The sequence below is a fragment of the Vipera berus genome, assembly GCF_964194415.1.
Source record: "Vipera berus genome assembly, chromosome: 2".
NCBI classification, from domain to species: Eukaryota; Metazoa; Chordata; class Lepidosauria; order Squamata; family Viperidae; genus Vipera; species Vipera berus.
The window spans coordinates 11106444-11131135 of record NC_138203.1 but is presented as its reverse complement, the minus strand read 5'-3'; the positions used below and the strand labels follow the sequence as shown (position 1 = coordinate 11131135).

The 24692-nt window shown below is 52.8% G+C and overlaps 1 protein-coding gene across 1 annotated transcript in view; it reads right to left on the bottom strand.

Moving 5' to 3' along the window:
- The window catches only part of UNC13B (unc-13 homolog B), a 163124-nt gene that overhangs the window by 27357 nt on the left and 111075 nt on the right, over positions 1-24692 (bottom strand). Inside the window, 9 exon segments of the mRNA XM_081321727.1 lie at positions 4032-4100; positions 4656-4806; positions 6009-6172; positions 7977-8092; positions 9378-9547; positions 20282-20423; positions 20560-20787; positions 23612-23831; positions 24414-24488. Coding sequence (XP_081177853.1) covers positions 4032-4100; positions 4656-4806; positions 6009-6172; positions 7977-8092; positions 9378-9547; positions 20282-20423; positions 20560-20787; positions 23612-23831; positions 24414-24488 — 1335 coding nt within the window.

Sequence of the window (24692 nt, the reverse complement as noted above, 5' to 3'; positions counted from 1 at the left end):
TGACTGTCTCACAGGGAAAACTTCAGCAGGAAACATTTTGGCACTCGAACGAACGCCAGCGATCTGATTTTTCTACTTGCCTGCCTCAATAAATGCCAACGTTGCTTCCGACGACTCTTGCCGTATTCGCTCCCTGGGACAAGCTTCTTCTGTTTTGTGTGTCAATTTAATTCCCTCGATCTATTAACACGCTCCGTTTACTGCGTTATTCCAATCCCTCCGCACACGGTTTGGATGCGCTTCAATTCTTTTTTAATGAATAACACACACACACACACACACACACCCTCCTCGTTTTTAAGGATGTCGTTTATGGGCTTTTAGGGTGTCAGATTTTTCTCGCAGCACCCCCAGGTCAGCATTTTAAGAACCTGCACATAGGTGTCCAAAGACTTATGACCATAGCTGAGCCCCAACATTTGTGAGACATTTGTTGAGTTGCCCCCCCCTCCAATGCCGGCCAAAAGTCAGGCACCCCTGACCGTGTCCCCCAAAGGTGCAGACCAGCACCAAGGAGCCCCAGGGGAACCAACCCTTGGTCCTGGGCCAAGAGGGAAGGCGGGGGTGGGGGTGGGATCGCATCCAATCCGTTTCAGGCAGGATTAAGCCCAGCCAGGGGCTGACAACGGCGGCTGGGTTCCCTCTGCTGACCAAGCCCTCTGGATTGCCTCTTCCAAAGCAGCCTGTGAGCAGAAAGCAAGACAGCCAAAGTAGCCGCTCTTCCAGACAGAGAACATCCTTCCCTGCGAGCGTGAAAATTATTGGTGGCAAAAGCCTTGTCTCCCTTTGCTACCTGAGACCAAACCTGTTGGGGGAGATCAATCAAGAGCTCCCTCATTCAATGCTTATCGTTGCAAACAAGGCTTAATTGGACCGAGCTGTACTGGCGCCTACATCCAATTACGGGTGCAAGCGGTCGAAGGAACAAGCCTCTTATCCAAGCATTAAGCACTTTTCCCGGCCACGAATTCAAACAGCGGGATGCCTGCAGTTCTCAGCGGGCGTTCCCCGTATTTTCCTAGCAAAGATGGGGTGAGGGTGGGGAACGGAGGGAGAAGAGGCCCAGTGCTTCAGTCCAGCCAGAGCCTAACTGAGAGTGAGGGTATCCAACAGAGGCCTAGAATAAGATGCCCCCTCTGGCCCTCCCCTCCTGCACCAGGTCCTCTTGCAAGAGGGGTTTCCCCACTCTTATGGCCAGGCTGCAGTCATTAATACAGGCTCTGCTCTGGGTCACTCAAGAGTGTGCACATCTTCTAAAGGGGCACACTCAACACAGCGCACGCCTGGCTCTTAGTGCCAGGCCAGGCCTTTCGTCCCTCAAAAGATCACACCTGAGGAGAGATTTATCTCAGGTTGACCACGCAGGTTCCAGCGGTCAGGCACTGAGATTGAGTCGATGAGGAAGCAGCAGTTCTGGAAGACCGACCTAGAACCAAACACCAAACATGCTCTCTCCATGGTGGATCACCACATCCTGTCATACCTCCTCTTCCCACAACTGAGAAGTTCCTGCCAGCCCCAGAGCCCCCCAACCCACCTCCTATAAACCCTCCTACCTCAACTGGGAACTTGCTCTCAAGGGACCAATGTTTTGGTGGGGCCAGGGCTTCCACCCCCTTCTCCATGGATGCCAGTAGGCTGCAGGGGGTGTCCCTGCACCAAGAGAAGAACCAGCCAGTTCCTACCTACACCAACTCCAGTCCGACCTCAACCTCTGTCCTCTCTTGCCATGCTCCATTTTTCTTGGTGTCCGCTCAGCTACCTGTGGCCCCCATTGCACCACCAGTCCCCATCTCCACCATCACAAAGCCAGCCAGGTCCACTCTTGCCACCAACACCAACTGCTGCCATTCCCTCAGAAGGGCCGATCTGCACAGTGGATCAGTGATCTCCTCCATAGTGGCTCAACGGCTCTGGGCGCAGGCCATGCGCCGAATTTGAGGCTGAGATTCTCTCGATCTCCACCCCCAAGACTGACGTTCTCCAGCCGCCTGGAGGCCCACGCCTGAGGTTTCTCCAGCTGATGCCTCCATCACAGGCTGCCACACCACCACCAACCCCCCTTAAGCCACGTTTCCATAACCAACACACCCCTACAGTGCTATTCAGCTCCTGTGGCTGCTTGTCACAAACAAGCAGCTTGTTCTGGCCTGTCTTTTAAAAACAACGGTGAGCAGCGGCCATATTCCTCCTCAGCTGCCATTTCTCCAAGCTCAGCTTCCCGTTCCTTCCACCTCTCCATGGAGAGCAGAGTTTCTGGTCCTCTGATCAGACTTGCTGCCTTTCCCTGGACCTTTTCCATTTTTTTCTGGGCTGTTCTTTTAAGTGGACACGGGACTCCTGGCCAAAGCGGAATACCCCTTTATGGCGCTTGCTCATTTGTAGTTGCGTCACACTGCATTTCGCAGCCGACCACATCCCATTTCCCAATTTTGCAGGCAGGTCCTGGCATAGGAGCTCCTTCGCGACAACCGTCACTAGGCCAGGTGACCCTGTTCTCTGACAGCGCAGGCTTCTCTTCCCTCAGGCGAGAGGTTAGCCCTTGTCTCTCTTGAATTTCATTACGGCGCGCTACTTGCAGCTTATTTCATTAAGGTATCAAGACTATTTTGAATTTTATTTTTTCTGTCTTCTGGGTCATCTGCAAATTGGATAAGCATTCCTTCCTTCTCTTCCTCCAGGTCATTAATAAAAATACTGAAGAGCACACGCATGCACGCATGCGCAAATGCAAGCAATATTCCCACAACTTATTAAGAAAAAACTAAATAAGATGCTGCTTACACAGACTTGCCAAATCCAGTTAAGAATGCCTTTGGTCAGTCTCCCCTGGAAGGCAGACCCAGGGGCCTCTGGATCCCGGCCACCCTCAAAACCAGTTTGATTTAGGGCCCTGCGGTGGGAGGGATGGCGATACGTAGGAATAGTTGTGGTCTGCTTCTGAACCCCGTTTCTTTCTGGATAGAGAGACTGCAGGATTTCAACCCTGCTCTTCCTCAGGCTGTTCCTGGATGGCCTCTGAAAGGTCTCCAGGAGACCAGAGGCCCCCAATGTTGCCCACCCTCACTCTGTTTATTTTGCTTTGCTTTGCTTATTTTATTTATCTATAAAATGTATTTATTTTCAAAATCTATTTGTTTATAAAAGTTACTGGCCGCCCATCTTACCACAGGATAACTCTGGGCAGCTTACTTTTATACAAATAGTTAGAAACATAAAAACATAAAACCAAGGAGACATGGGGAGGGGAGGGATGGAGTGGGGGGGGGGAGGTGGGTTACCTGTTAGGTATCCTGAGTCCTTTCTATAAGGCAGGTAAATATTCCGTCTGCCTCTTTTACCCAGATCAAAAGCCCATCACTTTGGAGAAACACGCAGAACTTTACCCCCTGTGCAATTGAGGCTGGGGGCTGCTGGGAGACCAAGTGCCCGACTCCGGGCCCACCCTGGCCAGTCCAGGGATCATGCCCCCTCGCTGCCGGAGGGGCCACGGGGTGTTAGTGATGACTTACAAAGCCCTTCATGGCATGGGTCCGGATTACCTACGGCAACACCTGCGGCCGGCGTCAACTTCCCTCCGTCCAGTGCGCTCCCACAGAGAGGGCCTCCTCAGGGTGCCGCCGATCAAAGAATGCCGATTGGTGACCCCCAGGGGGAGAGCGTTCTCTGTGGGCGCGCCAGACCTTTGGAACCGCTTACCGGTCGAGCTCCGGATGGCCCCCGACCTTCGCTCCTTCCGGCGCGATCTCAAAACATTCTTTTTTGAACAAGCTGGCCTGGTCTGACGGGATGGGGTTGGGTTTTTAAAACTAGTTTTAATTTTAATATGTATTGATTTTATGGGCATGATGTTTAATGGCTTTTTAATTTTTGTATTCGATTTTTATTGTGTATTGCCCTGTTCACCGCCCTGAGTCCTTCGGGAGAAGGGCGGTATAGAAATCAAATTATTAAATTAAATTAAATTAAGGCCCAGGCAGGCTTTGCCCAAACCCTACGGAGAAACGCGACATTCCAGGTGCAGCACCTACCCTGTACATGGAGAGGTCAATCCGGAGGGAATTGTGCAGCTGGTCCAGCAGTTTCACAAATCGTTCTTTCTGTCAGCAGCAGGAGAGAAGAGGGCAGGGGTCAAAAGGGCTTTCTCCTGGTATTTCTTGGGAAGGCCTCTCTTTCCTGCATCTCTGGGGGCCACCAGCGAGATGGAAACATCAGCCAATTCCAGGGGGAATTCAACGCACACCTACACAGCCCGTGTCTCTGCAGGTTGAAAGGCCGAGTTTGGCTTGAGGAGCAGCTGCCCCTCCAGCAGGTCACGTTGCCAAATCCAACCTCAGAAAAGCGTGGGGCTGCCCTACGCCCGAGCAACCCCGGAGAGCTTAAAATGTATTTTCTGTGTCCCAGTCTCAAAGAAGGGCTGGTGGCTTCCTTGTCTGCTCAACGCGGCAGGCTTTCTGAGCTGTTCAAACATCACCGGGATCCATTTCGTTGCCGGCCCACACACTAATTAAAAGAGCCCCTCTGGCACTACAACAGCACACTGCTCTACAACCCCTCTGGGCGGAAGCAGCCAGGGGTTCCTCCCCTCCACGGAAAGAAAGCCAGGTGGATGCTGAACTGCGGGCTGGACCCAGAAAGCGGCTGGGGAGACTCACCCCAAAGTTTGAGGCCGAGAAGCGATCTGAGGCGGAGACCTGGGTGGAGGCTGCGGTGTGGGCGTAGTGAGCATTGATGTTGGCCAGCAAGGTGCTCATCACGGCCGGCACTCCGGGGCACATGTATTTCGACGAAAGACATGCGAAATGCCTGCGGGGGGGGGGGGGGAGAGCAGAGGAAATGGGGTGTGTGTCAGGCAGAGGAAGCCCCGGGGCCATGGAGCAGGAACGCCGGGCCCTTCCTCGAATGGCTCCCGGATCTCTCCGTCCATAGCTAACTGCTCCTCCCCTCCCCACCCACAGAGCCATTGGAGGCCGCCCCAAACTCAGCAAGCACCAAGGCCACCGGACACCTGCAGGCGGCAACTCTGACCGTTTCTGCTGCTGCTGCTGCAGACAATGCTGAAAGAAAGCTCTGGAGTGAGACACGCACCCCCCTCAGCAAAGTCCACCCCCCGGCTCCAATTCAACCCCCTCTTGGACATTGTGCAAAAGCAAGAAAGTGGCACGTGGGCCCCGTCTCTGACTGTCCCCCCCAACCCCGGCCTTCCTTCCAGGTGTTCCCAATGGTGGGGAGACCAAGCCCAGAGCCCCAGAGCAAAACCTTCTCTTGCCAGGGGCCCAGGCAAAAGCAGAGGTGGCTCAGCACCTCCCTCCCCAGGATTGGGGACCCCAGAGTGGCCCAAGAGAGCCCCTATTCTCAGTCCTGCCCTCGCTCGCTTGCAAGGGCCAGCTCTGTTAGAGAGGACACGCTCCCTCCCGGTCGATCTTGCAAGGCGATTCGTTTCCACGCACCACCTTCCCTGGTTCACCTTGTTCTGTCCTAACTTCCACCAAACCTCCCCCTCCCCCCCAGCCCAAATGCTAGCGAAACCCCGTTGGGGATTCTGACTTTCTTCTCTTGGCCCTTTCTGGGGAGCCAAGAAGGGAGAACACCCAAATGCGGGGGCTGCTTCCTTCTCGAGGATGGCAGGAGGAGCCCAAGGAATTAAGGGGGTCTGCAGGCCCCGCCGGGCGGCTGAGTGGGAATCCTGCAGCCACAAGAGGAGGAAAAAGCTGCCCCCTAATCCTGGCACCCAGCAGCAGCTCAGAGTCTCCCCCCCGCCCCCGTTCATCTCCTGCAGCTTTGGGGTGGAGGGGAGAAAGGGTCGTCTGGAGCCGGGCCCTTCATCATCAGAGCTCAAGAACCTTTTGACAACTCTCTCCAGCGTTTGGGGATCTCGACCCGCCCCGGACTGACTTGGCTGCACCAACGCTGAGCCCATCCCTCGGAGGCCGGCAAAGCCGCTTGGCGCAGGCGGCCTATCTGGGTCTAAGAGGAGAGGAGAGGGCTGGGTGTAACCGGGGACTCACGTCATGGCTTGGTAGATGGACTCGATCCCGTAGCGCATGGCGAACTCGTCCACAATCTCCTGGCCGGTCTCCTCAAAGTAAACCTTCCAGGCGTCGTCCCCTTTGGCATCGGGGACCTTCACCACCCCGTTTCCTTGGACGTCCGTCAGGTGGTGGAAGAGGTTCTGGAAGGGAAACCCACAGCCGCCCCACAGAGGGTCTCAGGAAAGGACCCACCCAAGGCAGGGAGAGGGGGGGAGAAGCAGACCCAGACCAGTAAGGCTGGCACATTCCTCCACTGGGGATTCAGGTGCTGGAAGGAATACCTGGAGAGAACGCAAAGGTTGCCCCCCCTCCCTTCCCTCAGCCCAGCCCAGGTGGGGGTCCTGCTCTCTACCCCTCTACGCTTCTCAGCTTTCTGAGTTTGCTGCCACTTCTAGGTTGTCACTAGAGCCACTCCTGTGGCTTTGCCAGCCACTGACTAACCCCCTACTTTTTGGGTGTCCCCATGAAACCCCTGCTGACTGGAACCTCTGTGAGCTCCTAGCTGGTCCAGCTCCTGGGCGGGTTTCATCCGCTGCTGAGCTCTGGCTATTAAACAGAGGCATGGGGGGAGGGGGAGGGGGCAAGGACGACAATGGAGAGTTTTCAGCCAGACTTTCTTTCAATACACAAAACTGGCCTCCGCTGGATGCTGCCCAGCTGAACTTCAGAACATGAGGGGTCCTTGGTGGTCTCTGAGCTTGGGGCTTCTCATTAGCCAGACTAGGTAACATCATCAGTGCTAGTCTGAGGATGGTGATCACTAGCTGTCATGGTTCCGACAGATGCAATTCTTCTTCAAAGAGCCTCGAGGCATTGTTTACCTTAAGGACTCTTTAATCAAAAGAGCATAGCTTGGCCGAAATCCGGATTCCCTTCCCCTAACCACACAGTATCAAAGCACAGTTCCTCCCTCTAATTAAGCGTCATAAATCACATTCTCCAATTAGTTTTAATTGTAAGCTTTCCCTCCTGTTAAACAACCCTCCAAATTCTTATCTTTTCTTATTTCAAAACAGCCTTGAGAGACGTTCTTCCCACTCCCCGCCCCCCAGCATCAACTAATTCTAGCTCTAAAAGTAACACACAAGTCTTAAAAGAAGCAAAGCTGCCTCTCCACGTGTAGTCAAAGCAAGAACATCTGACGTTAGAACTGATGATGTTACCTACCGTAATTTGGGTCATGAAACACCAAGCTCAGAGGCCACCAAGGAGCACTCATTTCAAACCCTGAGCTGCCGATACTCTCCTTCATCAGTGCCTTCAGAACATCTCTCTCTCTCCTTCCTCCGCCAGAACCTGCCCTTCTTTATTTTTATTTATTTATTTTTTATTTTAATTCCATTTATATCCCGCCCTTCTCCGAAGACTCAGGGCGGCTTACAAGCTTAGCAGTAGCCTTCATTCTATGTATATGCCTGCTTATTAGGGCTTTCACACCCCCCCTAAGCGGCATTATTACAAAGTCAGCTTATTGCCCCCAACAATCTGGGTCCTCATTTTACCTACCTCGGAAGGATGGAAGGCTGAGTCAACCTTGAGCCTGGTGGGATGCGAACCTGCACTAATTGCAGGCAGCTGGTGTTACTTAAGGAGGCATTAGCCCACTGCTCCACCAAGGCTCTACCTTTATTGCCTACCACGGGTGTGAGGCTACTTCTGCAAAGCTGTAAAGCTACGTCTCTGTACTCTAAAAGTGGCCAACTTCCTTGGCTTTTTCTGGGAAGGATAAGCCAGGACTGGCTGAAGGGCCAAACCCACCAGAGTGGAGTTTGTTCGCATTGAGAGGACCTCCCAGGCTGCTCAGCCAGCTCTTCTTCCCTCACTGAAGTTGCAATGAGCCAAGGGGCCCGAGTTCTCTAAAGTGGAGGGAGCATCTTCAGCAAAGGGGGTTCACCGTGTGGGCCTCCTCTCGGGGAGGAGAGCTCAGCCGGCCGCCGTGCCTACCTCGTGAAGGCAGGTGTACTGGACGTGATAAGGAGCCACTTTCTCCTCGCCTTTGATCTCCACGCTGATCTGCAGTCGAATGGCGCCCGAGACGGCAGATTTGTCCGTCCTTTTTTCTAGAAGGAAGACCCCCACGTTCTCATCCCTGCCAGCCGGGGGCCTCCAGCAGCCAAGAGTGATGGAAGGCAGACCAGCCACCCACGCAGCCACTCTCTCTCTCCTCCCCCCTTTCAGGAGACCAGGCTGGCTCTGCAGACCTGTTGGCAGCCAGTGGCACACGGGCTCCAGGCTACCCAGTCTGTCCTGGGGCAAAAGAGGGGCAGGAAGATGCGGCCAGAAGGGGTGTTGTGCCCCCGTGGCCTTGCTGCTGTGAGGCTTGCGTGGGTCCCACAGAAGTGGCGGCTCCGCCACCCACCCCCCTCACTCCTCCAGCTTGCCTTTGGAGGACTGGGACAGGACGATGTGCATGGCAGACCCCCTGGTCCATCTGCACCTGCTGAGAGGACAGACCCCACCTCTTCCCACCCAGAGACCCCAAGGAGGCCAGGAGAGGGGCCTGGATGGGCCACAACAGCCGTCTGAAGGAGGCTGCAGGCCCTCTTTCTTTTCCAAAAGAAAAGGGGGGGGGAGCGCTCCACTCCCATTTCCCAAGCAGGGGTCTCCGGATGAGGCAGAGCTGCCGGCCTGCAGGATGTCTGAAGGACACCGAGTTGGCGAGAGGCGCTTCCGTGGATGGAATTCAGCAGCCCTGCCCAAAATGTTAAACTCGCTCCTCATTTTCCAAGGCAGGTTTCCCAGCACACATTTTTTTTCACCAAGACCCTCAACCCAAGTGCTTCTGGAGGGCTCCTGAGCAGTGATAAGCAGATGGCACTGAGGCCCAAAAGGTTTTTTGAAAAGGACGGGAATTCCAGGCTTGCCAGTCTCTTTCTTCCACCCCTTACTTTGGCTACAGATCTGGTTTGCAAGGGGGCCTTTCTGGGGCCACATTCTCTGAGGCCCGAGTAGTATTCCCTTTTTTTTCTGAATGAGACCCTCCCCTTTCTTCTCCTTGAAAAACTTTCTGCTGCCTCAGCCCAGACAAGCTGCTTTTCTGACTCCTGCCAGCAGGTTTCCCCCCTTAAGGTCTGGGACAGGAGTTATTTTGTCGAGTTTTGTGTGTGTGTATGTGGGGGGCAACTTTACCCTCCCAGCACTGGGCTCTGCCTCCTCCGACGCCCCAAACTCCCCTTCTGTCCTTCTCAGCTAGGCCACCCCAATTTCCTCCAGGCTGCCTCCCTGGAAGCATCCCTGCCCTCCCCAGACCCCCACCATCCCACGGGATTCCCACCACGCTCTTCTGCCAAGCTCTCGACTCCCTCCCCCCTCCCCCTGAAACTCCTGTGGACAGGAGGGACTCACCCAGGTTGTACCAGACGTCCATCTCTCCGCTCAGCGTCCGGACTTCAATGATGGTCTGCCCCAAAAAGTCATCTGACTCCCGCTTGAGCCGCTGCTTGACCCGGGACTTGATGTCGTCGTCTTCATCCCAGACCCGCACTTTGATCCGGTCAGAGGAGTTATGGCACTCGCTGCAAAGGCCAAAGGGGTGGGGGTGGGAGAGGGCAAGGTCTGTGCTCTTTTCTGCCCAGGCCCCAAGGCAGGGAGGCAATGTACCACCCACCCTAGCACAGCCCCCAAGCAATCCAGGCCCCTCCAGGCTCAGCGGGCTGACTGTTCCCAGGTCTTGGAACCCCACTTTTGGGGCAAGGCAGCTGAGAGTGGGAGGGGGGCAGGTTGTAAAGGCCACGACCTGTGCTTGGAGGGCCCCAAGCAGTGGGGAATAACAGCTACCAACTGGGAAAGGCAAAGTACAAGTACAGATTAGGTGAAACTTGGCTCAATAGCAGTAACTTTGAGAGGGACCTTGGAGTCCTAATGGACAATCACTTAAATATGAGCCAGCTGTGTAGTACGGCAGCTGGCAGAAAAGTCAATGCCATCATAGGTGTTCTGTTCCAGCCTACGACCGGCCCTGTTTGAATCAGAGACAACCCCTTTTTATAGTCAACAGGCTGGAATAACCCAACCAAATTTATTTACAAAGAAATCAAAAGTGCAAACAAGAGTTAAACAGGAATAACAGACCAGGACTCTAGCAGAAGATCTTCAAATGGTTGCCTTCAGCAACCAGCACCTCCCACACCTTCCCCTTTTATCAGCAGTCCCAAGGTGTGGCTTCTCATTGCTTTCTTCTCCTCTCACCGAGTTGCCTCATTGCCTTTCTCTGTTCTACTCTGCTGGATTGCCTCCTGCTCCTAGCATCCCTCAATAGATCCAGTTGTGAATCATCTACGTCCAATACCTCGTGCTCACACGGCTGAGTCTGATGAGGAACATGATGGGAGGGGCCAGGCTGAGAGTCCTGCAGTGCATCAGAGCCTCCCTCTGACACCAAAGGCTCTCCAAACCCCTTCTCCTCCTCCTCTTCAGAATCATCAGACTCAGCTGCCAGTATCACAGGCTGACGCTGAATCACAACAGTAAGCTGCATTAACAGAGGGACTGAATCAGGATCACGTGAGGTACCAATACAGCTCTATAAAGTCGTAGTAAGGCCACACCTGGAATACTGCATCCAGTTTTGTTGCCAGGATAGGGGAAAAATGTTGATATGCCCACCAAGATATATCAATACCCTGATTTTCCATCTCTTGTTTAGATTTTAAATTCCCTCCAGAGTTTAGAATATCTTTGTATGTCCATATTTTCTCAAGACTGACTAAATGTGGATGTACAAATGCTTCCATTGTTGAGAGGCATCCTGGATTTTTCAAGTATATTTTACATTTTATTTTTTCCCATGTTAGTAATAATGCATTTCTAACATAATGGTTTTGAAAATGTTTATGAATTTTATTTTTCCCATACCATAAAAAAGTGCGCCAACCGAGCTGTAAGTCATGTCCCTCCAAGTACCACAATCTTTTATTTCTAAGAGTTATCCATTCTTTTACCCATGTTAATACTGATGCTTGGTAATATAAAAACTCATTCTGGCAAGCCAAAACCTCCATTTCCCTTAGCTTCTTGTAACATTTTCAATTCAATATTTACAAATGCAAGTGAGATGTGACAAAGATGTTAAACTGTACGGATTTTATAAAGAGCAGACCTGGTGTCATGGTTCCGATAGATGAAACCCTTCAAAAGAACTTTGAGGCATTGTTTTCCTCAAAAGAATCTTTTACTCGGGAAACAAAGTATTGGCACTACATAGTTGAACCCCAAAACTAAATTCCCTTTCCCCTGATACAAAGTAACAAAGTGCAATTCCCACCCCCAATAAGTCATAAATCACATTCCCCAATTAGCTTAAAGCGTCAGGCTTTCTCCTCAGCTCCACAGCCCGCCAAAACATTATCAGCTTGTCCTTGGGTTCCCACAGCAGCGTTATGTTATGGCTAGCTGAGCTTTCATCCCAACCCCTCCCCCCTCTGCTAAAGGAACAGAGAAAATGGCTGCATTTTCATCAGTTGTGGAAGATCCAATGTTAGCAGCGTTGACACCTTGTTTGATCAGATATTATTAACCTCTGATGAGAAACTAATTAAGAAAATGTATAACTTTTTACTAAATTTGAAAATGGAAAATGAACAAGTAAAAGAAACAATGATAACCATAGGCAAAGAATTTTGGATACAATATAGATTTAGAGAAATGGCAAAACTTATGTGGAAACATTATAAATTGACAATGTCAACCTCTTACAAAGGAAACGTATATACAATGTTTTACAGATGGCACTTGCCACCAGCAAGACTAGCAAAAATCTTTAAAAATATGGCAGATAGATGTTGGAAATGTAATCACAAGTCAGGTACCTATTATCATGTATGGTGGACATGTGTCAAAGCAAAGAGATATTGGACAAAAATACATACTTGGCTAGAAAAGATGTTGGGAAAACATGTAGATTTTAAACCTGATTTTTTTTAAATTAGGTATAATGCCAGAAAAGCTTGACAAACAAAATACATATTTGATTTTATATGTGGTAACAGCGGCAAGAATCATTTCACACAATATTGGAAAAATGAAGGAATATCAGTAGAGGAAGAAATAATTAAAAAAATACTAGACTGTGAGGAAATGGGCAGACTTACTTTGAGGTTGAAAGAAAAAGAAACAGAATATACTTTCAGACTTGGCACTTATTTTATCAATGGCTGGGGGAAAGAATAAGGGATTAGGAATTCAATTTGTATTAGTGAATGATAATCTCAGACAACACGTTTGTTGAATAAGTACTTTTGAATTGTATTTTAAAAAATTAATAAAAACTTTTTTTAAAAAAAAGAAAAACGTTGAGACTCTAGATCTAGAAAGAGTGCAGAGAAGAGCAACAAAGATGATTAGGGGCTTGAAGGCTGAAACCTATGAAGGATGGTTGCAAGAACTGGGCATGGCTAGGCTAGTGAAGAAAAGGACCAGGGGCGACATGATAGCAGTCTTCCAGTATTTGAGGGGGCTGCCACAAGAAAGAGGGGGTCAACTTATTTTCCAAAGCACCCGAAGGCCAGACAAGGAACAATGGGTGGAAACTGATCAAGGAGATTGAACCTAGAAGTAAGTAAAAACTTTCTGACAGTGAGAACAATCAACCAGTGGAACAGAAGTTGCCTTCAGAAGTTGTGGGAGCTTCATCATTGGAAGCTTTCAAGAAGAGACTGGACTGCCATTTGTCAGAAATGGTATAGAGTCTCCTACTTGAGCAGGGGGTTGGACTAGATGACCTAACAAGGTCCCTTCCAACTCTGTCCTTCTGTTATTTTCGGTTACCTAACCTCTGTAGGTCCTTGGGCAACTCTTTCTCACCAAACCACGGTGGTGGTGGGGGGGGGCTGTTGGGCTGACGTCACTCAGGGAGTTTCAGGGGCTGAAGGTCATAAACCACCATTTCTCCCAATGCACCATCCTGGACCTAAACCTGGTGGCTGCTTCTTCAGGACCTTTAGCAGAAAGTTGGAGAAGGTGGAAGAGAAAAAAACCTCATGGCTGGGAGTCCCTGGGAGAACTCTGCCCTTGTGTGGTTTGTTCCTGGGATGCGCCTGGAGAGAAAGCAACAACGGCCTGGTGCTTCCTGTGTGGGAGACACTCTCAGTGCCTCCCCGGGGCCGAGGGAGGCTGGCTGCTTCCAAAGTGAGAGGCGGAGAGGCCAGGTGGAAGCCGGCTGCTTTGTGGCCACGCAGCAGGGAGGCCACGTCTCAGCGGCGGCCCTCGCTGGCTTTTTCTATGAAGGCGTTGCCTGTTGCCAAGCGACCCAAATAACACGAGGAAGAAAGTCAGAAAGTGGGTCACGCACAATGTGCTGAGCCTTGTCAAGCAGAGCGGTGCCCAAACAAGGGGCGCTTCCCCCACGCTGCCCACCAGCCCTGCCCTGCCTTCCCCCTGCCAGCCCTGCAGGTCAGGAGGCCCCGTCCGGCTCCTCCGAGACCCTGGCCCAGGTGGGCCTCTGCCCTCTCCAGACTCCTGCGTCTTTTCTGGAACATTCTTTCCATTCGGCCTTCCGGCCCTGCTCCTCCTGGCCACTTGGCACTTGTGGCCCCAATTCAGCCATTTTATGCTTAAAAGATATTTAAAAGATGGGGGGGCAAACTGAGCCCACACACTCACAAGGCCGCCAGACTGCCACTGTTTCTGACAGGAATGAAGCGGTTTTAGTCTGCTTGAAGGGCGGCTCGAAGATTGCTTCACCAAAAGATTTTTAAGAGAAAGATAAAGTTTTCTCCGCAATTGTCTTTATTGGGTATTGTTGTAGATTGTGATGTTAAAGAAACTAACTTGATGTTGAACATGATAACGGCAGCACGGTTACTGGTGGGACAATATTGGAAGAAGGATAGTTTGCCCACTGTAGAAGAATGGGTGTTTAAAGTTTCGAATCTTGCAGAAATGTCTAAGATTTCTGCTTATTTGAAAGATCATTCACAGGAAAGATATATTTCAGTTTGGAGGAGATGGATAAATTATATTCAGAACAAATATGGGACTAAAAAGTTCCATTTAGCTTATGAGTAGATTTTAGTGGGATATTGTTATTGGTACTTTGTTTGTAGTTATGTTAAAGGGGAGTTAAAGCACATTATGAATTTGGTTAATTGTATATTATGCATAATTTTTATTTAGAATATGATTATTGTAACTATAATCCTGTATTTAGCTCTGGGAAGTGGGGGGGAAGTGGGTGGGTTTGGGGTGGGAGGGATTTGGGGATATATTGTAAAATTTTGTTTTTGTAAAACTTTTTAATAAAAAAAAAAGATTGCTTCACCACACGTAGTTCTCGACTTATGACCACAATTGACCCCCAAAATTTCTGTTGTCAAGTGAGACATTTGTTAAGTGAGTTTTGCCCCTTTTTACGACTTTCCTTGCCTCAGTTGTTAAGTGAATCACTGCAGTTGATAAGCTAGTAACCTGGTTGTTAAATGGACCTAGGTTTCCCCTTTGGCTCTGCTTCTCAGACGGCCGCAAAAAGGGATCACACGACCCCGGGATACTGGGACCGTCATAAATATGAGCCAGCTGGCAAGCATCTGAATTTTGATCACGTGACCATGGGGGATGCTGCAAAGGTCGTAAGTGTGAAAAATGGTCATAAGTCACTTTTCCCAGCGTTGTTGTAACTTTTAATGGTCACTAAACAAACTGTTGCAAGTTGAGGACTGCCTGTATTTGACTACACAGCCCTCTCCTCTTCAACAGGGACTCCCCAGCCCCCAGGACATGTCCCCGCCAGCCTGGCTACCCAAGAGCAGCCCTGACCTCTGGGCTGATCCTGGACTGAGGGAGTTGGCCATGCAGACTGTTTAAATAAATACATTTGGGGGAAGGACATCCACCTCCCAACCCGGCATCTGGGGTGCTTGTGTGTGTGTGTGTGTGTGTGTGTGTGTGTGTGTGTGTGTGTGTGCTAGCCAAATGGAAGAGAGACCCCCCCCTCCTGTCCCCCATTTAGTTTCACTGCTGCAGACCTGCCAGAGGAACGGCTGTGACGGGAAGATCCTGGAAGGTCTTTCAGCCCCCTTAATCCCTTGTGAAGAATTCAGACCCTCCTGCCGATGTTTACCCCAGCCGAGGAGAGGAGGGAGGCTTCTCTGCAGCAGATAATCGACGTTGGCGTACAATCACATCCCGCAGGCCAACTGGATTGTTATCTACACGGGAGACCTCGGGAAATCTTTGCTGACTCCCTCATCTTCCCTGTCAGACCCAGACAACTTACAATGTCTCCCGCAATCTGGGCTTTTTAGCATGATTGCTCCCTGGTATTCTGGAGGCAGTTTTGTCAAGGGGTTTCTGGGAGTCCACACACTGACCCGATGGCGCACAAATTTCCCCAATGAGACGGGTTTTAGGACTGGGGGCCCGGCACACATCTCCGCAGCCCTGCCCCAACCCCATCAGGGGTTTGGCTGCTTTTCAAACTCTGTGGGGCCCCACAGAAATGGCCTCTGACATTGCACTGACATATGGGAATCAGAGCGCAGACCGTGTTGAAAGCATTTGGGCAGGAGTGAAAGAGGAGAAAGAAAACCTATACGGGATCATGCTGAAGGTTACTATGGACCCTCTGGGCAGGCAGAAGATACAGGCCAGGTCTTTCTGCCTCAGATGAGCAGAGAGGCTACGAGAGAGGCCGTGCAAGAGTGATAAGGGGGGCGGGGGGACGGACAATTATCCTGGCATCTGCTGAGGGTCAGAAGCCCAACTCATTCTGGTCCTCACTGGATGACAACTTCATCTGTCAGAAAGTGGAAGAAAGAGCCAAGGGTGCTGCTAACCTGGACATAAGCCAGGAATCGGCCAAAGAAGAGACGGTAACTGGCACCTGGGGACCTCATTGCCCTTGAATCTGTGGCATCTAGAGGAGAACCAACCGAAGAGCAGAGGCTGGTTCACAGGAAGAGATTTGATCCAATCGTTCCAGCTCTAAAGAGACACAAAGGGAAATCTTGCCACATGAGCAAACCGAACGAGCCAGCGATTCCCGTCGGGAGGAAAAGCGAGAGAAATCTTGGCCAGGAAGCCCAGAGGCTCTGACAGGAAGAAACCCGTGAAGGAAGAGGAGCCGGAGAACCGTCCCCAGAGACGGGGGGGGAGGGGGCTCTCAGAAGAGCTAAAGCTCAGAACGAGAGGCGATGGGGGAGAGATGCTGACCGGATGGGAAAAGATGCTGACCGGATGACCCCTCTGCCAAGCCATACCGGAGGATGAAAGGGCTCAGACCACCACCACCCCCTCAAACAGCTCTGCCACGGAGGTCTGGTGGGGGCCTGGTGGAATGGTTAAAATGCCAGGCGTCCCTCCGGTTCTGGCACCCACCCAGGAAAGACCCTGGCTAGCCATTTTCTTTATCGCTTGCGACTCTCCTCGATGGGGTCCCAGCCAAATCTCTGAGGGGGCGCTACGCTACCAGGCACTACTGAGGAAGGGTAACTCTCAGTGATGGTGAAACCAGGCGCTTGGCACCTTGACCTGTTGCCAGCGATAACCTGTAGCCCACTCGCCAGCTGTGCTTTCCACATCTGCTTTCCACTCCCCTCGGTCTTGCCAAGCCAGCTGTTTTTCTCAGCAGCCGAGTCTCTGAACCTCTTGCTGATCAGAGCCACCACCACCCCGACCCCTGGGCAAGGCCAATTTGCCACCTTCGCTCACCAGCACCACCGTGTCAACTGTGGGTCCCCTGAGCAAGCTGGCTGATGCTCCCCATGTCTTCTTAACTCTTTAATATTAATCTAAATCTTTCCCTTTCCCTTGATGCGTTCACAATGAGCCCTGCTTCCTTTTCAGACTGACACCTGCCCCCCCCCCCGTTTCTCAGATTGGAAGAATGTCAGCCTATTCTATTGTGATTCCAGTTCTGTCATTCTTACAATGTACTCGCATTAGATGGGGATAATGGGCCTCCTTCCCTCTGGAGTCTCTCTCTCTCTCTCTCTCTCTCTCTCTCTCTTTCAGTCTTCAGAAGCAGCCCTTTCCTGGCTTTCCGCGGAGGAGCCCTAATAGGGCCCCTTTTGGGACCTCGCTGTAACCCGTCTTCTTCTTCTTCTTCCCGCATTCTCTCGCTCTCCCCGTTAGCCTTCTGAGGGCCGCCCTCTCATCTTGCCTTCTCTGAACGTTTCCCTCTCCACGTGCGCCTCCGTGCTCCCTGGAAGATCTGAAAGAAACTGTTGCCTACCAAGGACTTTGGGGCAGGGGATCATCCGTTGGTATTTCCTTGCATCTCCCATCAGCAAGAAGGATCCACGCTGCCCTGCCTTTCACCAGGCCCTATAGCCTGGGGACAGATTTGTCTGTTCTCCTGCACCTTTAAACGCTTCAACAGGTATTTTATCTGCACCAGGTCCCCCTCCTACCTTCCCCTGCCTGAGGGATGCAAAGGGCCAGATGCCTCTCCTTGCAGTGGCACACGGGAGGGAACCAGCTTAGGAGAAAGACGCCAGGGGAACATGCAGCAAAGAGGCAGCTTAGCCCAGAGCTGGATCCTGAGCAGGGCAAGGGGCCCAGAGGAGACCCTCTCCAATTTCTCAGGAGGTAAAGGAAGAGGAAGGGAACCACGCTTCCAGATTTGCAAGATTCTGTCCATTTTTGCTTTGCAGTGAAATGTAATCAGCTCAACTGGTTGTGTCTCCTGACAGGTCTACCTGGTAAGGCTGACGCGTTTTGGAGCAGACACATCTGATACGTTTGCTGCCAGATTAAAAAAAAGTCATTTTGGTCCTTTACTTCAGACCCTATGAAAACTCATCTGTCCATCGGAAACGAGGCACAAGCGTTTTGCCATTGCTTTTGGGTTTTGGAGTTTCTTCCCCTGGAAAGCTTTGGCTGTTTAGTTGCTTAGTTTATAAGTTAAGACATCAGAGGTAACTAACATTCCTTTACAAACGGGAGAAGTATTCACCACCTGCAGATCCTACGTTCTGTTGCTTCTGACCCCTTGTTTCCCCCCCCCTTTTCGCTCTCCCCTCTTCCCTCCACCAACCACTGCACCTTTACCATCTTCCTCTCCCAGAACTACTTGTAGAAACAGAACGTGGCCAACAAGCCTTGACATCAGGAGCAGAAGTGACCCAGGCTGGGGACGGAGGCATCTGGGGCTGACTTACGGGAACAATTATCGCAGACATTTGAAGCAGCCTTGGCAGCTTAGACTACACCTTGGTTTTTCTCTGAGTGTCCCGTGTGAAAGAGACTTCGTTTTACTCAGCGGGGCAATTTGGAGCTTTCAATGCATTGGGACAAAGAGGCCGCCACCTCCCCTCTCTTTTTGAGGCTGGACTCCAAGCCCCATAATGCCGGTACATGGCTCCGAAATCAGATTTTGTATCGTAGGAAATCAGATTTTGTATCGTATTACGATGCCTGCATATGTAATAAAGGATAATAACAGCATTTCTCTCTCATTATTTGGAAAACAAGCAAATCAAAGAAACAGCCAGTTTTTATAGCTCTGGCATCCCAAAGGCCAACCATGCTTCCTAATAACATCCTAATAACACTTCAAGCTGCCCTCCACTTCTGCTGTTTTATGAAGTTGCATGCAGAATGTAAGAACTAAGCTGTTCCTCCTCTCAGGAGCCAACTGACTGCAGAAGGAAGCCCACTAATCTCCAGCAGATGCCTCCAGAGGAGCCCCACGGCCATCAACCATTGACTCCCCAGGACCTCTCCAAATTCATTCAGCCTTTTTTTTTTTGAAGCCAACCAAGTTGGGAGTCGCCATATAACAAAGTTCCACCTTGTACAAAAAATATTCCCATTTTTTCCATCCTGATTCTTCCATGATTCAAGTCCATTGGTGGCTTCTGCTTGGGTGTTTCTCCTTGCTCGCTTTATCCACACCATCTATAATTCCGCACACCTCCATCCCGACCCTTCTCGTTCACCTCTTTTCGGGGCCCAAAGCCTCCAACATCCCCCCGCCACACCTCTCCTCTGAGGAAGCTACTCTAGCTGCCCCTCCCCCCCGATCACTTAGCTAGCTCTCCGTCCCCCCAAGAAACCTTCTCCAGCTCCAGAATGTTCCTTCTGAGGACTGTGCACAATGTTCCAGATGTGGTCGCACCACTGGTTTATGCAAGGCCATCCTAACATTGGCACCTCTATTTTCAATATGTTTATTTTCAACACCGTTTCTTATGATACCCAACGAGCTGTTGGCCTTTTTCACAGCTGATGACGCTGTTTGGACACTTCCATTTAATTGCTTCCCCTTATCAGTCCCTGCTAGTAACAGTCCCATTTATTTGTGTGTGCAGACAGGAATTTTCTTCGCACCACGTGCAACACGCTGGTGCCAAACTTCACATATTCTTGGCTCCAAAAGGCCAGAAAACTCTCTAAGGATCCGTGCACGCAGGGCCCCTGACGCAGCCATGCCATTTCCCAGCCATGCCATCTCGGCCCCTCTTGGCATAATGAGGGTTCATTATCCTAATTACCTCGCCTCCTTTATTTGCCACCTCCAGGAAGGGAGCCCAGGGGCTCCAATCTCTGCCAGAGCAATCAGCCGCTGATTATATGCCTCTGGAGGAAAAAGGCAGGAAGACAGCCAACCCTCCGAAAAAACACCTGCGCTGAGCAGCCGAATCGGCTGGCCTGGTCCGCGGAGAGACGCAGGGCTGCTTCCTGAATCACAGGCACCCCCTGAGCGCCATTCAGGGCAGGTTTTTGCCACCCACAGCCAGCCTTCCGCCTCCTGCCCTTCTTCTTGGGCACACACTTCCTGGCAGCTGCCTTGGGCTTGGCTGAGGCTCTGAGGGGGGCCAGCCAGGTCCAGGGAGCAGAAGGAAGAGGAGAAAGGCGCCCGTTCATTTCTTCCCGAGAAGGAGCTGCAGGCGGGAGGTGAAGGGGAAGGCTCCAGGCACACCCCTCACGGGGGTCACCCCAGAACGGCCCTCCTGCCCTCCTGAGGAGCCTCAGAGCCCGGGTCCAAGGACCCCCTGCCTTCCCTCACACAGGGTCCTTGCTTGGGAGGTGGGCCCTCCTTTTAGGGACCCTCTGTTGGGCGAGAAGCCCTGGATGGATCCCTCCTGGGATTTGGGTGGCCACATAAATCCAAGGACTAAAGACATCTACGTGCAACCTGTTGCTTGAATCATAGGATGGGAGGCAGGGGTCGCTCCTGACTTCCCCTCTTCCCAATCCCGAGTCCCCCTCCCCTTAATAACAAGGGATGCCCAGTGCAACGGCCCCTCTGTGCAAACACCCACATGTTTTTAGGGAGCACCTGAAGCAGCACCGCGGACGCTGATACTTACAAATGGAACTTCTCCTCCCAAACGGGGTTCAGATTCCCAAAAATGGTCTTGGTCCTCTTCTTTGTTTTGCCCACCTGGACGGTCACATAGGGGTCGCTGGAGCCGGTCTTGTCCTTGGCTTGCAGGCCTTGGGCACAAACCACTGCCGGGAGGGGGAGGGGGAGGAAGGGGTGAGGGGGAGGCCAGGAAGTGCCCCGGAAGCAGAGTCCCTGGCTCTGGGGCAGCTTCAGGAGGGCTGCCCTCCTGCCCCACCCCCAGGCCTCTGCTTCTTCCCTCACCTGTGATGGTGATTTTGGCTGACCACTTGGAGGTCCCATCCAAGACGCTCTGCTTCACCGCCTTGATCTGCTGCCCGTGGGTCACCTTGTTCTCCCCGAAGACGTCCCGGATCAGGTCAAAGATCTCTGGCTTGTTCCGCTCCCGGATCTTCATACGGTCCTTCATCGCCATGATGATGTTCTGGGTCCGATCCTCGGCACCGTGCTTGGAGCACTTTTCGGCGGCTCCTGTGGAGGGGGGAGGGGAGGGGTGCGGCGGGGTCACCGGGACTGGCCTGTCTGCACTGCACCTGCTCCTCTGTCCAGTTGGAAGGGAATGTGTGGGTGACCTTGGGGGGGGGGAGGGGGAAGAGCCACACTCGGGGAACACCTGGATAAGAGGCAGTTTGGCCCAGAGAAGGGAGAGGGGGCTGGCAAAGCCCTCCCAAGGGACCCCCCCGGTTACCTGGGCTGCAGGTGAGAAGACTCGGGGGAGGTGAGTCAGTCTCCAGGTTGCAATGGCAACTGGGACCAGGATTGTGGTCGCTAAGCAATGCGGTTTCAAAGTGCAGTGCCAGGTGACTGCATCGCTTAGGGTCAGCAATCCTAACCCTTAAATGCCTGGGGACAAGGTGGCCACCTTATTCCAGTACTTGAGGGCTCCCCCGGGGGGGGGAGAGTATCAAGCTGTTCTCCAAAGCAGAGCCCCCCCCCAACCTTTTGAGCACCAGGGACTGGTTCTGTGGAGAAAGATTTTCCATGGATCAGAGAGAGGGCATGGTTTTGTGTGTTGCCTGCATCCCACGGATGGGGCTTTGCTGGTTAGTGAGGCCCGGTTGCTGGCATGCTGTGGCCCGGTGTTGGTCCACGGACCAGGGGTTGGGGACCCCTGCTCCAGAGCACCAGAAGGCAGAAGCAATGGATGGGAATTCACCCAGGAGGGAAGGAAAGCTAGAGCTGAGGTGAAACTTCCAGGCGGAGAGGAGAATTAATCAGAAGAAGTTGCCTCCAGAAGTTGTGGGTGCTCCAACACTGGAGGTTTTCAAGAGGAGACCGGACAGCCATTTGACTACAACGGTAAAAAGTCTCCTGCTTGAGCAGGGGGTTGGGCTACAGGACCTTAAAGGTCCCCTTCCAGCTCTATTGTGATTCGTTGAATCCCAGCAGTCCAAGTTGCCATTACAACTTTAGGATCGTGTGGGTCATTTCAAGCGAGTCTCAGGCAAGAACGGGGGAGGGAGGCAGGTGGATGCCGCAGAGGCTTGGAAGGGATGCAGGGTGGAAGGGCAGCCCAGTGAGGGCCGCAGGTGTGTGCAGGGAAGCCCAGGTGAGCCTGCAGGGGCCACAGACAGCTTGCGGGTGGATGTGCATTATGGGGGATGAGGGCCGTGCTGCTGGGCTGAGCAGTCTTCTCCCGGGGGTTGCTCTGCTGAGAAGCCTGACTGCAGCTCTCCTAATTCCTGGCCCCAGGGGCATCTGGGAACTGTAGTCCAGCCATGCGAAAGAGGCCGCTGGCTGGGGCAAAAGAGAGCTGGAGGACTCCTGGGCGGAGAGAGCCGGGCGCCTGTCTCCTGAAAGGAAAGGCCCCTGCTGGGCCCTGCCTGGAGAAGAGCCCGGGTGGCCAGGCCCGTCTCCCTCTGGCGAGAAGGGAAGCCCCGCAGCTCTTTCAGAAAGTTTGCCTCTCCCCCGTATGGAGGTATGGAGGACATCTGCTGGGTGGGAGGGTAAGGCCTGCGTTATGATTTGTTCTTGGAACTGAAAATAGGCTTTGCCACTTAAAATAAAACCCGTCTTCTCTGGCACCCAGGCTGCTGTGCAAACATTTCTTGACAGAGGGACTCTGAGGAAACGGGCACCTGTCAAGGCTGCGCTTTCATCACCGCTTCCACACTCGGCGCCACGGCTGCCAAAAAGGAAGGTGGCCCCCTCCTCTCCCACGGAGGGACCCCGAGCTGGGTTTCCCAGCTTGGCACAGGCCCCTCCGGCGCCCACCCGGTCCAGAAGCACCCGGTCTCCTCTGCCTTCCTTCCACAAGCTGCAGGGCTGCCAGGCTTTCTTCCGTGGCCTGGCCTTCCTCCAAGGGGAGTGGGGGCGGGAGGTGGGGGCGCAGGCTGAGTGGGCGGTGGTGGGGGGGCAGATCTTCCATGGCAGGGAGGGGCTTCGAATCCAGGTCTCCCTGGGCTTAGGCCAACCCCCTCAGCCCCTCCCCAAGGAGGGCCCTTCCGAAGGGACAATCAAGGCCGAGAGCTACGGAGGAACCCTGCCTGCCGTGAAGAGGGGCGCATGAGCAGAACCCCGAGATTCAGCTTCCTAGAGGATCCCCCCTCTTCCATCTTTGCTGATGCTCTCCTCATAAATTCTCGGACCCGATCCCTGACTGAGAAAGCCGCCTTTTCTCCCGTCTCCTGGAATTTCCTCCTCGGTGGAGCTGGGCATCTCTCCGCCTGGGCATCTCCTTACCACGCAACAGGGAAGGAGCTGCCAGCGTGGACAAAGGGGCAGAGCCCGGTCCCCAGCCGGGAGGGTGTGGCAGTCAGCCTCCTCCTTTCGGACGTGACTTGTCCTTCACTAGCAGTGCATCCAGGCTTATCTCCCAAGTGCTCCGTTTTGTTTTATTTAACACAATTCCTTCCCTCTCTGCCTTCTTCTCCTCCCTTCCTTCCCTTTTCCTTCCCTTCCTTCCCTCCTTCTTCTGAAGGGGGGGGGGCAGGAGGAGGTTCAACTTCAAACAACACCAGCAGTCCTTTGCTGACAGCAGGAACAGCAAGCTGAAGGGGATTTTTTTAAATTTTATTTTAATCCCATTTATATCCCGCCCTTCTCCGAAGACTCAGGGCGGCTTACAATCTAAAGCACAAGTCAATGTGCTTAGCAATATGCACAATAGCATACTGTGGCAACCTGAAGGGTTTGGGGTCTTTGCTAGGGTGCAAAAATAGTCCTTCGTGGTCCTTTGGCCAGCCACAGCTCAAGTAAGACCCTCTCCCCTCTCGTTGCTTGGAGAGCCCACACAAGAGCCAGGGGTCTCCAACATCCCTCCCCCCCCCCCGCCTGGAAAGAGAGCGCCACTCACTCTGCAGGCAGTCGGCATTCAGCAGGTCTTGGCACTTTTCGTGGCACTTGACCCCACATTCCGTACAGCGCATCCCTTGGCGTGCGATGCCCCACAGGAGCCCCTCGCACTCGTAGCAGTAGGTGGGGGTTGTGGCGGTCCACACCTCAAACTTATGGGGTGTGGTGCAGGAGATGGGGTAGATTAAGGCTTGGAGGGTCTTCTTGTACACGTGTGATTTCTGAAACAAAAAGGGTTCAAGAAAGAAACCCCCTTTTCGCTGGGAGAGGAGAGAAACACCCCCCCCCACCCCCACCAATCCTGGGGATGTGAGATGGATATACCTGGAGCAGACCCCTATTTGCAAACTACCAGGAGGTTTCTGCAAAGTCCAGCCTGGGTAGGATAACATGCCCCTCCCCATGCCACTGCCACAAGTCTTGGCTTATTGAGCCAGGGACTAATCCGACCCCCCCCCTTAACTCCTTTGGTTCCCCCCCACATGGCTCCCCAGCTCCAAAGGAGGGGCAGGAGTGGGCTCCCATCTTTTAGCAAACATCTCTCCTGAGCACTGTGGTACCGCATAAAGCAAGAGCCCCAACACGCCCCCCCACTTGCTGTGGGGGCACCCAAAGTGGCTTTTGTATAGCTAAAAAGCTCCCACCCTCGGCTCTGCTCATCTGCCAGGGAGGAAGGGAGGGCAGCCCCTGCCTCGGGGTGATGCACCTCGGGGACGGCCTCAGAGGATCCCCCTGCCCGGGCTCAGGACCTGACCCCGCCCCCCCGCCAGTCATCTCTTGGCCCAGTTGCTCTCCGGCCTTACCAGCTCTTCGTCCTTGAGAGACGTTCGGGTGGCCATGGCCGAAGTGATGCCCGCCTTCCGCGACTGTACCAGCGACTGGAAAAGGAATCAGTTATTGGGGGCTTCAGAGGGCACACTTCTTTGCGGGGGGGGGGGAAGTGTCTCTTGGGCATGGAAGCCCCTCAAGAGAAAACCATCTGAGCCCTCCTACCCTGCCTGCCCCATCCCCTCAGCCCTCAACCCTCAGCCGCCATCACCATTCTTCCCTTCCCCCCCCCAAAGGCCCAGGGGAGGATCTCT